The sequence below is a fragment of the Pipistrellus kuhlii genome, unplaced genomic scaffold (genome assembly GCF_014108245.1).
Source record: "Pipistrellus kuhlii isolate mPipKuh1 unplaced genomic scaffold, mPipKuh1.p scaffold_m20_p_20, whole genome shotgun sequence".
Classification (NCBI taxonomy): Eukaryota; Metazoa; Chordata; class Mammalia; order Chiroptera; family Vespertilionidae; genus Pipistrellus; species Pipistrellus kuhlii.
The window spans coordinates 8,914,108-8,926,682 of record NW_023425516.1 but is presented as its reverse complement, the minus strand read 5'-3'; the positions used below and the strand labels follow the sequence as shown (position 1 = coordinate 8,926,682).

At 39.8% G+C, this 12,575-nt stretch overlaps 1 protein-coding gene across 5 annotated transcripts in view; it reads right to left on the bottom strand.

Annotated features, from left to right (window-relative positions):
- Positions 1 to 12,575, bottom strand: part of ARHGAP32 (Rho GTPase activating protein 32) — a 160,939-nt gene that overhangs the window by 100,635 nt on the left and 47,729 nt on the right. For 2 of the 5 annotated variants that reach the window (XM_045585444.1, XM_045585445.1), the window contains exon 1: positions 3,408 to 3,638. The exons of 1 other annotated variant lie outside the window; for it this stretch is intronic. In XM_045585444.1, coding sequence (XP_045441400.1) covers positions 3,408 to 3,523 — 116 coding nt within the window. In that variant the 5' untranslated portion in view covers positions 3,524 to 3,638. Of the gene's footprint in view, positions 1 to 3,407; positions 3,639 to 12,575 lie in introns of those variants that run through there. 2 more of the 5 variants (XM_036448864.2, XM_036448865.2) reach the window with 1 other exon arrangement.

The following is a 12,575-nucleotide window of genomic DNA, read 5'->3' as shown; positions in this document are numbered from 1 at the left end:
GTGATTGAAAACAAGAATGCAAAGAACTATAACACCACATTCCAAGCCCTTGTTACCTATTTTTACTGCTGCCACATTTAACTTATGGCACCATTTTAAATAAGGCAGAGCATGAATACAGCAACCAACCATTCGAGTTCCTGGACTGTATTAGTCCTGGGATGCTATAAAGCAATAGACATGCCAAGAAAATTAAAATATGTTCACCAAATCATCTAGTTTAACTGAAGTCATAAGTCTCTTGTCTCGTTTAAAATCAATTACCTTACAATAGAGATAAAGTGAAGATCTGATTGAGAGATCCGGGCATCTGCAGACACTGACTTTAAAGATATACAAATTCTGCCTTGGCTCAGCAGTTGAGCATCATCCTATGCACCGAAAGGTTGCAGGTTTGATTCCTGGTCAGGACATATACCTGGGGTTGGATTCAATCTTCACTGAGGGTACGTACAGAAGGCAACTTACTGATTGATGTTTCTCTCTCACACCTCTCTCACTCTTTCTTTCTTCCTTCCTTCCTTCCTTCCTTCTTTCCTTCTTTCCTTCCTTCCTTCCTTCTTTCCTTCCTTCCTTCCTTTCTTTCTTTCTTTCTTCTCTCTTCCTCTCTCTCTCACTCTAAACATGTCCCCAGTTGAGGATTAAAAAAAAAAGAGAGAGAGCCGAAACCAGTTTGGCTCAATGGATAGAGCGTCAGCCTGCGGACTGAAAGGTCCCGGGTTCGATTCAGGTCAAGGGCATGTACCTTGGTTGCGGGCACATTCCCAGAAGGGGGTGTGCAAGAGGCAGCTGATCAATGTTTCTCTCTCATCAATGTTTCTAACTCTCTATCCCTCTCTCTTCTTCTCTGTGAAAAATCAATAAAATATATTTTAAAAAAAGAGAGAGAGATACAAGTTCTAAAAATGTGGTTCAATTATGCACCATATCATCTCTGTAACTGTTTCAAACTATATGTCCTTCTTGCCAGGCTATGTTATCTGCCAATAACAAGATGTCAGAGAAGACTAAGAAAGATTCTATAAAAAATAAGAAAGATTATATAATAACCATTTTACCCTCAAACGCCAAAGAACTAGAACCTTTCATGATTGTGAGTCAGAAATGATTGCTAGGTATTCTAGAGGTCATAGCTTTACAAGGTCACATGATTGTATGCATTAATTCACTTTTATATTGGTTACATATCTATTCACCATGGGTGCTCAAAAACTCCTCACAGAAGATATTTCAGAACTGAGCTTATCTGTTACAATCTCTAGGAGTTATTACTACTGACCAGAGCATAACACTTAGTAGCAGACATATCAAAAATCTTTCTAAAACTAATCTTTAACTTTCAACATCAGTTACACCTGAGTTCAGAATTTTGCTCAACTGTATTCTGATAATAAGGTCAATTGGCTTTATGAGCTTTAATTTTTTTTAATCTGTAAAATAGGTAAAATAAGACTTACTGTATAGGAGTAGATAATGAATATTCTGTATATAATAACATATTTGGGTTAGTTACACTGCATATAACAACTCCTGTGTAAAATTTTTCTTTCTTAAGAGATTAAAACATTTGTTTTTCCTTTTCTGCCTCACCTTCCCCTTCTGACAATGCCTAAGGACTATTCTATTCTAAGGATTCTAATGATCTTTAAATATTCAATCCAAGAACTATCTTACCATAGAGAAATGGTAGAGATTAACTTCCCCCTACAAGTAAGAGATTAGAAAATGAGAGATTGATGACTCAGTGGTAGACACCTTTGAACTACTGCCATGAAGGAGACTGGGCAACTTCCCGCAGTGCTAGATTGTAGGAAGAAGTATCCTTGTCCGGCCGGTGTTGCTCAGTGGTTGAGCGCTGACCCAGGAAACAGGAGGTCACTGGTTCTATTCCCAGTCGGGGCTCATGCTCGGGAAGGTCTTATTGCCTAACAAGTTAATGGAGGCTCAGAGCTTCCTTTGGCAAATACCCCACAACTGTAATACCGGGTCAAACAGTATCAATGCAAACAAAATAAACACTTCACTCCTACTGACTGGCCGTGAGAATGACCACCCTGAAAACTAAGGAATGTGAGTGACTCCAGCAACCTTGGGAGAAAAAATGGCACCCTCGAAAAGAAGGCTAAATAAAGTCACGGAGAGAGTGAGAAAGTTCACACAAGAATTCCAGATGCTGATAGCATAGTTCCTTTGAGCATTCGATTATTCTGCAAAATTCCAAACCTACGTCTTATTCATTTTAACCACTGATGAGCTAGTTTAGGGTGAGTTATCAAGAGATCCTAATATCCAACCCCTTTTGTCATTTAACCTAGGCTTGAAAAACAAAATCTGTGCATACAGAAACCCTTCACCTTTTGAACACTAAACACAAAGACAGGATCTGATGGGTATAATGGTATGTTCACCTCCCCGCGCGCTCACAGGTAAAATTATAAACGATGTTTAATTGCCCATGTGGGTGGCAGTGATCATCTGTGCTACACACTCTTCCAGGGATTGCATTCATGCCTCCGAAAAACCTGAATCTGCTAAGCCTTTCTGAGAAGCCAAAATCAAGCCTCCTAAGACCTGTAACAGTGCGACAGAATCAATAAACAAATGGCCCCGTATCCACAGGCTGGTGAGACCTCTTTGTTCACCGCCCCTGAACTTGAAGAGCTGCTTCGTCAAGGCCTTCTCCAACTTGGAGACTTGTGGAGTTACAGCCAGCGATCCCAAACCAAGACTGGTTGGGGGGGGGGAGGGCAGGAGGAGGGAGCCATAAGGTCAGAGCTAAGAGTAAGGATAAAAGCCATGAAATAATGAATTTATGCTTAATGAAAATGCTTCATACACATGAAAAAGGCACCAAATGTAGACACACACAAACACACACACACACACACACACACACACTCTCTCTCTCTCTCTCTTTCTCTCTCTCTCTCTCTCTCTCTCTCTCTCTCTCTCTCTCTCTCTCTCTAAAAATAGAGAAAGAAAGTCCTATTATATTCAAATCCAGATTAAATCTCTCCGATACAAATCAGGCACAGGAAGGGGTAGCAGTTCACTCCCCGAGTCTCTACCTGAAATTCCTGAAATGCCGCTCCAGAACCTGTCTGACACCCTCTCTTCCTGGTGTTTCAACAAGTCATTTCTCATGCATTTTACAAGCTCAGGGCGAGCTGGGGAATGAAGAGCATGATATACAACTAGAAACCTGTCCTCTCACAGCACCAAACCGGCCCCCGGAGAACAGAAAGTCTCACTGAAAGGAGATGAAAACACAGAGGATGGGAAGGAGGCGTGGGGGTGAACAGAAAAAGGGGGGAGAGAGAGAGAGAGAGAGAGAGAGAGAGAGAGAGAGAGAGAGAGAGAGAGAGAGAGAGAGAGAGGAAGAGAGAAACTGGGGATTCCATAATTACCTGCAAGTTTCTTCCCTTCCTCCCCCTTCACTGTCAGTCACCTGGGTGACAGCTTCGGAATCCAACCAAAAGACACTGTCATCCCCCGAAGTGCTGCTCTCACTCTCCGTCTCCATCCTCACGGCATGGAACCAGGAGCGCCAGTGTCCAGACTGTTGAGCTCTATTTACCTGCACTCGGGTGTGTGGCCGGTACACCAGTGATATGTGAGCATGCCGGCCAGAATCTATTACGCACCGGGCTAGGGCTAATTACAGTGGGTAAGACAGGAAATCACACACCACATACTCACAGCACTGACTGCTACACCTGTGACATCAGACCCCGCCCACTGCCCGAGGCCCTGGGAGGTGACCTACATAACCCAATGCAGAGCCCTAACCGAGGGGACGTTTCAGTCCTTCTTGATTATTGACTTCACCCCCATTTGTCTCTTCTTAGCTGCACGTGACCACGTAAGTGAACATCAGATGTTCTCAACGTGGCATGCTTTTCTCACTTATATCCTTTTGCTATTTCAGACGTAAGAAAAAATAAGCAGAAAAACTAGAAAAGATAACACTGTGGGTGAAGCTCTCCTGGGCCAACCAGGCTGAGAGGCGCAGTTATAGATCTCACAGTTAAGGAGGATCACAATTTATAGACGAGCTAAGTCTAGGGACCGGGCCAACCTCATGCCTTCTAATGTAACACACCCATCTTTCCTTCCCCTCAGCAATGCCTGCCATGTACACCCTTGCTCAGGTATGCAAAGTAGGACACTCACAGCCAAGCTTGTCTGTCCATGGCTTACAAAAAAAAAAAAAAAAAAAGGCATCCTAAGTTAGAAGATGTTGAAAATTATATAAAATAAAAAACATACAAAAAAATTGTATCCAATAAAAAGCATGTGGCATTTTTTGCACATAATTTAATATAGAGGTGCCAATAGCAGCAATAAATGAGTTTCTGGGAATGGAGTGAAAAGTATAGCATCTATAAAACAGGCAACAGCATGCTGTTACTTAGAAATCGGCCATACTGCTACCATCCACTGCCATGTCAGATCGTCACAGGTTTCTGCCTTTTAACGGAGCTCTGATTATCTATGAAATCTGATCAGATAAAAAAAAAAATTTTAAGGCATCCACTGGGATACACTTGAAAATAAGGAAGAGAGACCTCCTAGCTGACTTTATTTATACAATACTGTACTTTTTTCTTTCCTATAAAATTATAACTTATGTAATGTGTTACTGTATTAATCTTGCTGCTTTAAAACTCTGTATAATTTTAATCTACTGACTGTGGTCATCAAATGTATTTCTGCAAGAAACCAAAATTTGGTTTTGGAATCTTTACATATAAAAGCCTAATATGCAAATTGTCCCTGGGAGACCAGGAGTTCGATTGCTTGCTATGACGTTCATTCCAGGAGCAGCTCGGAATGAAGGAAGACCCTGGCCAGCAGCCAGCAGCCAAGGAAGAGAGGCCTTGGCCGACAGCCAGAAGGCCCTGATCAGCCCTGATCACCAGCCAGACCTACGGACCTTACCCATGCACAACTTTCTTGCACCAAGCCTCTAGTACATTTATAAAACAAATGGTTCTTGACAGCAACAAATATGGAAAAATCCCTAAACAATTTACACAGAAATATATTGCAAACTAGTCCAATAATTTCCACTCCAGACAACTCCATAGCAAATTTTGGCCTGAATAATCATTTTAAAAATTAACGTATTATTGAGATCTCTCTATGCCATAAATCCCCTAACATATTCCAAAGATTCAGAAGAGATGAAATTTAATCCCTCCCTCATTCCATCCATCAAAATAAATTCCCAATGGATCAAAGATTTAAATGTAAAAATAAAACCATAAAAAGAATTCATAGGGAAAGCTTTCATCATCTCACAGTGGGAAAGTCCTTTCTAACTATAATTTTAAGAAGCCCTGAAATCATTAAAAACTGAATCATTTACAAAGTTTACAAATTTTAAAATCTTTCCCAAACAAAAAATATGTATTGGAGATATATACTAGTATTTAGCAAATAACACACACACACACATACATAGTAAAAAGTAAATAATTGAGAAAAATATTTGGAACATATCACATTTAATTTCTCTAATATATAAAGGGTTCCTACTTATATGCAAGACTCAACAACCCAGAAGATAACAGGCAAAGAGCATACACAGAATAATAATAGAAAAATATAAAAGGACCTTAAAACATAGTAAGTATTTAATTCCCCTCATAATAGAAATGCAAAAACCACAATAAGATGCCTTTTTTCAATTTACCAGGCAAAGATTTTTAAAGGTTTTAATAAACTGAAACAAGATGTGGGAAAGCAAATGTAGACTGTTGATGAAAATATAAAATGACATAACCTCTGTGCCAGACAATCTGACAAAAATCTACTCAGCAAATCCTCTTCTAGGACATGACCTTATTTTTACATGTGGAAATAAGAGATGGACAGAAATAGTAATTGTAGTAAACTTTACAATCACAAAAATAGAAATAGCAAATACAATCTTGCTTACCCATTAACAGAAAACTACATAGTTCAATTATGGGCTAGCCATAGAATGGAATGCTACTTGTGTACAGTTAAGTGAGAAACGCAAGGCAGTCCTACTGGTCATAACATGAAACAAAACCCTAAGACCACCTTAAGGCAACGAAGAAAGAGATAAAGGTATGCCAAAACTGGTTTGGCTCAGTGGATAGAGCGTTGGCCTGCAGACTGAAAGGTCCCAGGTTCGATTACGGTCAAGGGCGTGTACCTTGGTTGTGGGCACATCCTCAGTAGGGCGTGTGCAAGAGGCAGCCGATCGATGATTCACTCTCATCAATGTTTCTAACTCTCTATCCATCTCTCTTCCTCTCTGCTAAAAATCAATAAAATATATTAAAAAAAAGAAAGAGATAAAGGTATGGATGGGTTTATAGGAAGTGCTGCAATTCACATGTTCAAAGAAGACAAAGAAGCAGCATGCATGACTACACATGTGCAGGATCTCTATGGAAGGATGGAGCCAGTGACAATGTGGTCTCCAAATGAAAGAATACAGCCAGAGAAGAGGAATAAGAGGGAGACAGTTTTTCACTATATCATGCACATATAATCCTTACAAAAAACCAATAACTAATTTTAAATATAACCTTTTATACCCCTCAGTGTAGAACTAGATTTTTAAATATTATCTTAAGTACCTAGAACTTCTTTTTCTTCTAAACAATGTCAACTCCTTTAAGATGTTTCTATTAATCCCATGTTTCCTTTCAACTATTTCTTTTGCTTCACCTCACTTCCTCAAGCCCTTTCAAACCCAGGAAAGTGCACTGCCAGCACTATTTGCCACAGAACATGAGGGCAGTCTGACTAACCCTTCCCACGATCTGATGTATGCACCAACCAGACCCTCCAGGACTTGTTCTCACAGGGTTGATTGACTCTGCTATTCAGAGTTTTAAAGATTACTTTTAACTTCAAAATCAACGTGTTCCATTGTCTTTTCCCTTCTTTTGGAGCCAAAGAAAACCTGGCACAAACAGAAGGTACTGAATAACAGGAGGGAGGAAAGAAAGCAGTCAATCCAATCCCTAAGACTGTGTAGTTCCCAGAGGCCTCTGCTCCTGAAGACCATGTGGTTACCTTTCCTGATTGGCTTAAAACCTGATCACCAGGAATTAATATGAATGTAATCCCTTCTCTATATATTTCCCACCCCTACCTATGAAGACCCAAATCCATGGTATTTTGCATCTCATTGATAAAGGAATCTAATGTCCATAATATGTCTGTTATGCAGAGACTGCATCTACTTACTGTCAAACTGATAAGCCACATCCCTCTCATATATCATATATAAAATTGATTTTTACAGAAAGGAGGGGAGAGGGATAGAGAGTTAAAAGCATCAATGAGAGAGAAACATCGATCAGCGGCCTCCTGCACACCCGCTACTGGGGATGTGCCTGCAACCAAGGTACATGATCGGAATCGAACCTGGGACCCTTCAGTTCACAGGCCAACGCTCTATCCACTAAGCCAAGCTGGTTAGGGCACATCCCTTTCTTTTACTGCTTCCCTGTTCAAAAGTTCACAAAATCCAACCCAGGAACACTTTGTCCCAACTCTCAAGAGGCTCAAGGTATTTTCATGCCAAGGGGAGAACGACATAGTATCAGCATTAACATATTCTACCAAATAAATTAAAGTAGTTAGAGACTACAGAGAACAACGCATACAACTACCCAGCCATAGACACACAAAACAAGAAAATTGTCTTAACTTCAGCATTCCTTTGGCTGAGTCAGTAAGTAATAAAAACAGAAATGCTTGCATTATCACATACATTAGATTCCAGAGATCTCAGGAAATCTTCACTGATCTGAGGGGGTACTCATTTTTGCTCTCAATATACACACAGAAAAAATAAAAACTATATAATTGTTAACATATAAAGGTAAAGCCTAAAATAAGTTATAACTATCCTAGCAATGAGTTAAAGACCACAAAAATACAACATCTACATATAGTGATTAAATGAAAACACTGGCAAAAAGAAATTTATCTTTTTGAATACGAATTCAAATGAATTTATCTTTTATGAATCAGAATCATTCATCTTTTTAAATGACCATTCAATACTAAAACAATAGTTTTATCTGTAGGACTATAGAAGGAAGTGGACCACAGTTAATCAATGTAAAAGTATAGTGTTGAAAATTCAGAATTGATTATGTCACAATTGGTATGTAAAAGGTCTTGTAAAGATAATGAAGTCTGAATGTTTAATGAAAGGAACTATTTTCTGAGATAGAATTTTGACTGAATATTCCATAGTCAGTGAGCTACAGTGCAAGAAGGCTACAACTTTCATAAATTCGGGGCTAGAAAATTATGATCTTGGCAGAAACTAAACTGTACATATAGTACTTCTGGTTACCATTGTATCAGAACTCCTAATATTAATAATATTGCAAAAATGCTAAATATGAATTTAGTAAATAATCAGAAATGATCTCTCTCTTTCTCTCTCTCTCTCTCTCTCTCTCTCTCTCTCTCTTCCCCCCTCCCCCGCCCCTCTCTCACTCTCTCAACTTTTAAAAAAAAGTTTAAGGAAACAATAGTAATAATAAAATAAGTATACTTCTATTCTGGTATCAGTAATTCTTCAGTTTTATTATCCTAGAAAGGAGCGCTAAGTTTCTACCTGCTCATTTAAACTTATTTCAGGAGACAGGCATTTTTCCCATTATCTTTTGTTATAGAAATGTCTTCTGGTAAAGCATATCAATTGCAAAGATAATAATGCAAAACTTTTGAAGAATAAAATATAATAGAAAGGTTTTTTTAAAAGTTAATATATGTAGCTCTTTAAAACCATACAGACTTATATTTAAATTTGAATGACACATTAGTTAGAAATTGAATATCTGCCTATTTCTTCTGATTTTGCCGGAGCCAGACATTAAGGTTATTATCTGTGGTGCTTTTCATCTGACATTTCCCAAAGATATAATGAATGCAAAGCACATTTTACAATGTCTCAAACCGAACTGGCAAAATAATGAAGCCATTTTTTTTTTCCAATTCAGCATCTCCAAGTTATATCATGATTCCCTTGTGGTAAGGTAAGTGGGTTTAGAATCTAACCCATTGCCTATTGGCATGCAATGCATTAGCTACTGTTTCACCATTATAAATAGCAGTCAAGTTAAATATAAAAGTAATTGAAAACAACAGTAGAAATTTTTACCAGTAGTATTTTTGCATATCCATAGTTTCCATTTTAGAAATAATAGTAGATAGTTTTTAATTTAATGAAGTGCAAATGATTCAAATTCCTTCTATGCCACTTATTATCTTAAGTAATCTCCTTATGATCTCTTTAAGTTTAACCAGCAGCCTGAGCCTGAGTCTTGGCCTTCTTCACTGAATAACATGAGCTTCATCCATCACCTGCTCCAGCTTCTTACCTGACCCTGGGCGCCAGGCAGTTGCCCAGCCACCAGCCCAGCTGGCAAACAGCAGGGCCAGTGCCCATGCAGGCACCAGGGGCTCGGGCTCCAGGATTTCCATGTCCCACTCCACCAGTGTCCATTGTGGCTGGGGGTCCAGAGGCGTGGCCGACCAGACAGAGAAGGAAACTGTGCAATGCCTGAATGACCACCTGGCCTCCTACCCAGAGAGAGTGAGGAGCCCGGGGGCTGGTAATCAGACACCACAGAGCAAAATCTGGGAACACCTAGAGAAGAAGGGACCCCAGGTCAGCCACTGAGGCATTACTGTAGTCCATTGAGGGTCTGGGAGCTCAGGTCTTTGCAAGTTCTGTAGACAATGCCCATCTTGCTGATGATGACTTCAGGATCAAAAGAGATGGAATTGGCCATGCACCAGTCTGTGGAGAATGACATCAATGGGCTCCGAAAGGTCACTGATGGCACCAATGTCACTTGACTTCAGTCAGAGACAGAGGGTGAGGCTCTCAAGGAGGAGCTGCTCTTCATGAAGGAGAGCCACGAGGAGGAAGTAAAAGGTCTATGAAACCAGACTGCCAACTCTGGGTTAACCGTGGAGTTGGGTGCCCCCAAATCTCAGAACCTCAGCAAGATCATGGCAGACACTTGGGCCCAGTACGATGAGCTGTCTCAGAAGAACCAAGAGGAGCGAGACAAGTACTGGTCCCCACAACAGTGGGCACCTCACAGACCACTGAGATAGGAGCTGCTGTGATGACAGTCACAGAGCTGAGACTTCTCGTCCAGTCCTTGGAGATCAACGTGGCCTCAATGAGAAAACTGAAGGCTAGTTTGGAGAACAGCCTGAGGGAGGTGGAAACACGCTATGCCATGCAGATGGGACAGCTCAACAGGATCCAGCTGCCCTGGAGTCAGAGATGCCCCAGACCGGGGCAGAGGGGCAGGGCCATGGCCAGGACCAGGAGAAAGAAACTCTGCTGAACATCAAGGTCAAGCAGTAGGTCGATCAACACCTACTGCCACCTGCTGGAGGAAGGGGAGGACTTCAATCTTGGTGATACCCTACAACAACTCTATGCAATCCATCCCAAAAACTACCACCAACCACCAGCAGGACTTTGAACAGCAAAGACGTGTATGAGGTTGACCCCAAAGTTCTGAGGCAATAAAGCTTCAGAAGCGAGGAACACCCTAACCTTCTTGTGGTGCAGTGGGCAAATAAGAAGTTCTGAAACCATTAAACATCAAAAAGTCAATAAAACAAGATCTCTGATGTTCAATTTTCTCATCTGAATAGAATAACCATGATTAACCATTTTGTAATCAAGCATCAGATGGAACAGTACATATAAGGTATCCATGCAACATAATATTTATAAAAAATAGATGCTGAAAAAATAGAAGGCATAATAAAGAAAGATGTTTCATAAATCTAGGTTTTGGGTTTACTAAAAAATGTTAAGCCCCTGTAGATAAGAAATCAAAATTCTCATGAAATTAAATTACTAAAATATCAATATCTCACTTAAAGATATTAACCACCAATCCCTTAATATCATAAATATGCAGTCAGTGTACAAAGTTTTCCAATGGCCAGGAATCCTTTTCTTTAACAATTGATTTGTTTAAATCAGAAAGTCCACATATGACATTTAGCTAATAGATCTCTTAAATCTCTGGTGATTTAAAGGCTTTCCCGCCTTTTTCTGTCACATATTTTTAACAAAGCCAGGTCTGATATAATCTCTAACAGTCTGGATCTTGCCGATTATATCCCAAGTGTTGTTCTACAGGTTCCTCTACCTGTCATATTTCCTTTACAGGCACTAATTCCTGAAAGCTATAGTGAATGCTTTCATTTTATATTATCTGCCTTATCTAACAGCCTTCTAAAAAAAAAAAAAGTCAATCGAATGAGCAACAAAATGGTAAAAAGATAGAAAAAAATAACCAAAGGGCTACAGATAACCTTGCAGTGACTTAATCAAGTAAAAGTGGGGCAGCTCTCCACGGTATGACATAATAAGAGGTTTCAAGTTGTTTGACTTCTGACCCAAATGGGCTCTTGCACCCTCTGCTGCCTTCAATGACATCCTGTGTCCTCCTACATGATCTGCTGTGGCCAATAGTAACACCCACACACATCTGAACCATCTCTGACTAATCCGAAGACTCTAACCAGCATGCGTGTCATTAATTAGTTCCTACTATTTTAGAAGGACCACATAAAAGCTGTGTGGACTGTGGAATATCCTTAAAGTGGAGGACAGAAACATCATAAATCAATCCCACTTGAGCAGGAAGAAGATACGATTGACATCCCAGAATAAATGATCAATTATGTGGGGGGGGGGGGGGGTTGAAGTGCAGGGAAATCCCATTCTAATATACTAAACTTGGTTCGCCAACTCATAAATATTTGAAATTAAATGATTGTAAGAATTGGATCAAATAATTACCTGTAACAGACTCATATCTGAGAAAACATGGATTCATGACATAATGTAACACAAAGGGGATAAACATTAATAAATCCTCATGAGCTTGGACAGTGGCCGGCAAACTGCAGCTCGTGAGCCACATGCAGCTCTCTGACCCCTTGAGTTTTTAGCAAAGGCCAGCTTAGGAGTAGCCTGATTAAGTTAATAACAATGTACCTACCTATATAGTTTAAGTTTAAAAAATTTGGCTCTCAAAAGAAATTTCAATCGTTGTACTGTTGATATTTGGCTCTGTTGACTAATGAGTTTGCCGACCACTGAGCTTGGAAATCCAACATGTTAGTAACAAGTGTCATAGATTTGCCAAGGAGAACTAGACAATCTCTTCCGCCCAACCCCAAGCAAGTGCTGTTACTATCTGGTCAGTGCATCGGAATCTCCAAGTCAAAGAACAGTTACCACAGTAAAAGATTCTACAGATACCAACTATGTCCATGAACTAGCAAGGAGTTTTTGTATGAACAAGTGGAAAAGACGACTCAACCTTCACTGGTAGGGTCAACCAACCAGCCAGTAATAAAAATACCCCCCTTAAATTAGTACAGCCATTTACTGTTTCCAAGCACTGTGACAAATTTCTGAGCCAAGGACACGTGACAAAGAAAAAGTAAACCAGGGAAAAGGAGGGAATTTTATGTATTTTAGATACAACATTAGATTTTAGAAAACTAAACTTTTAGGA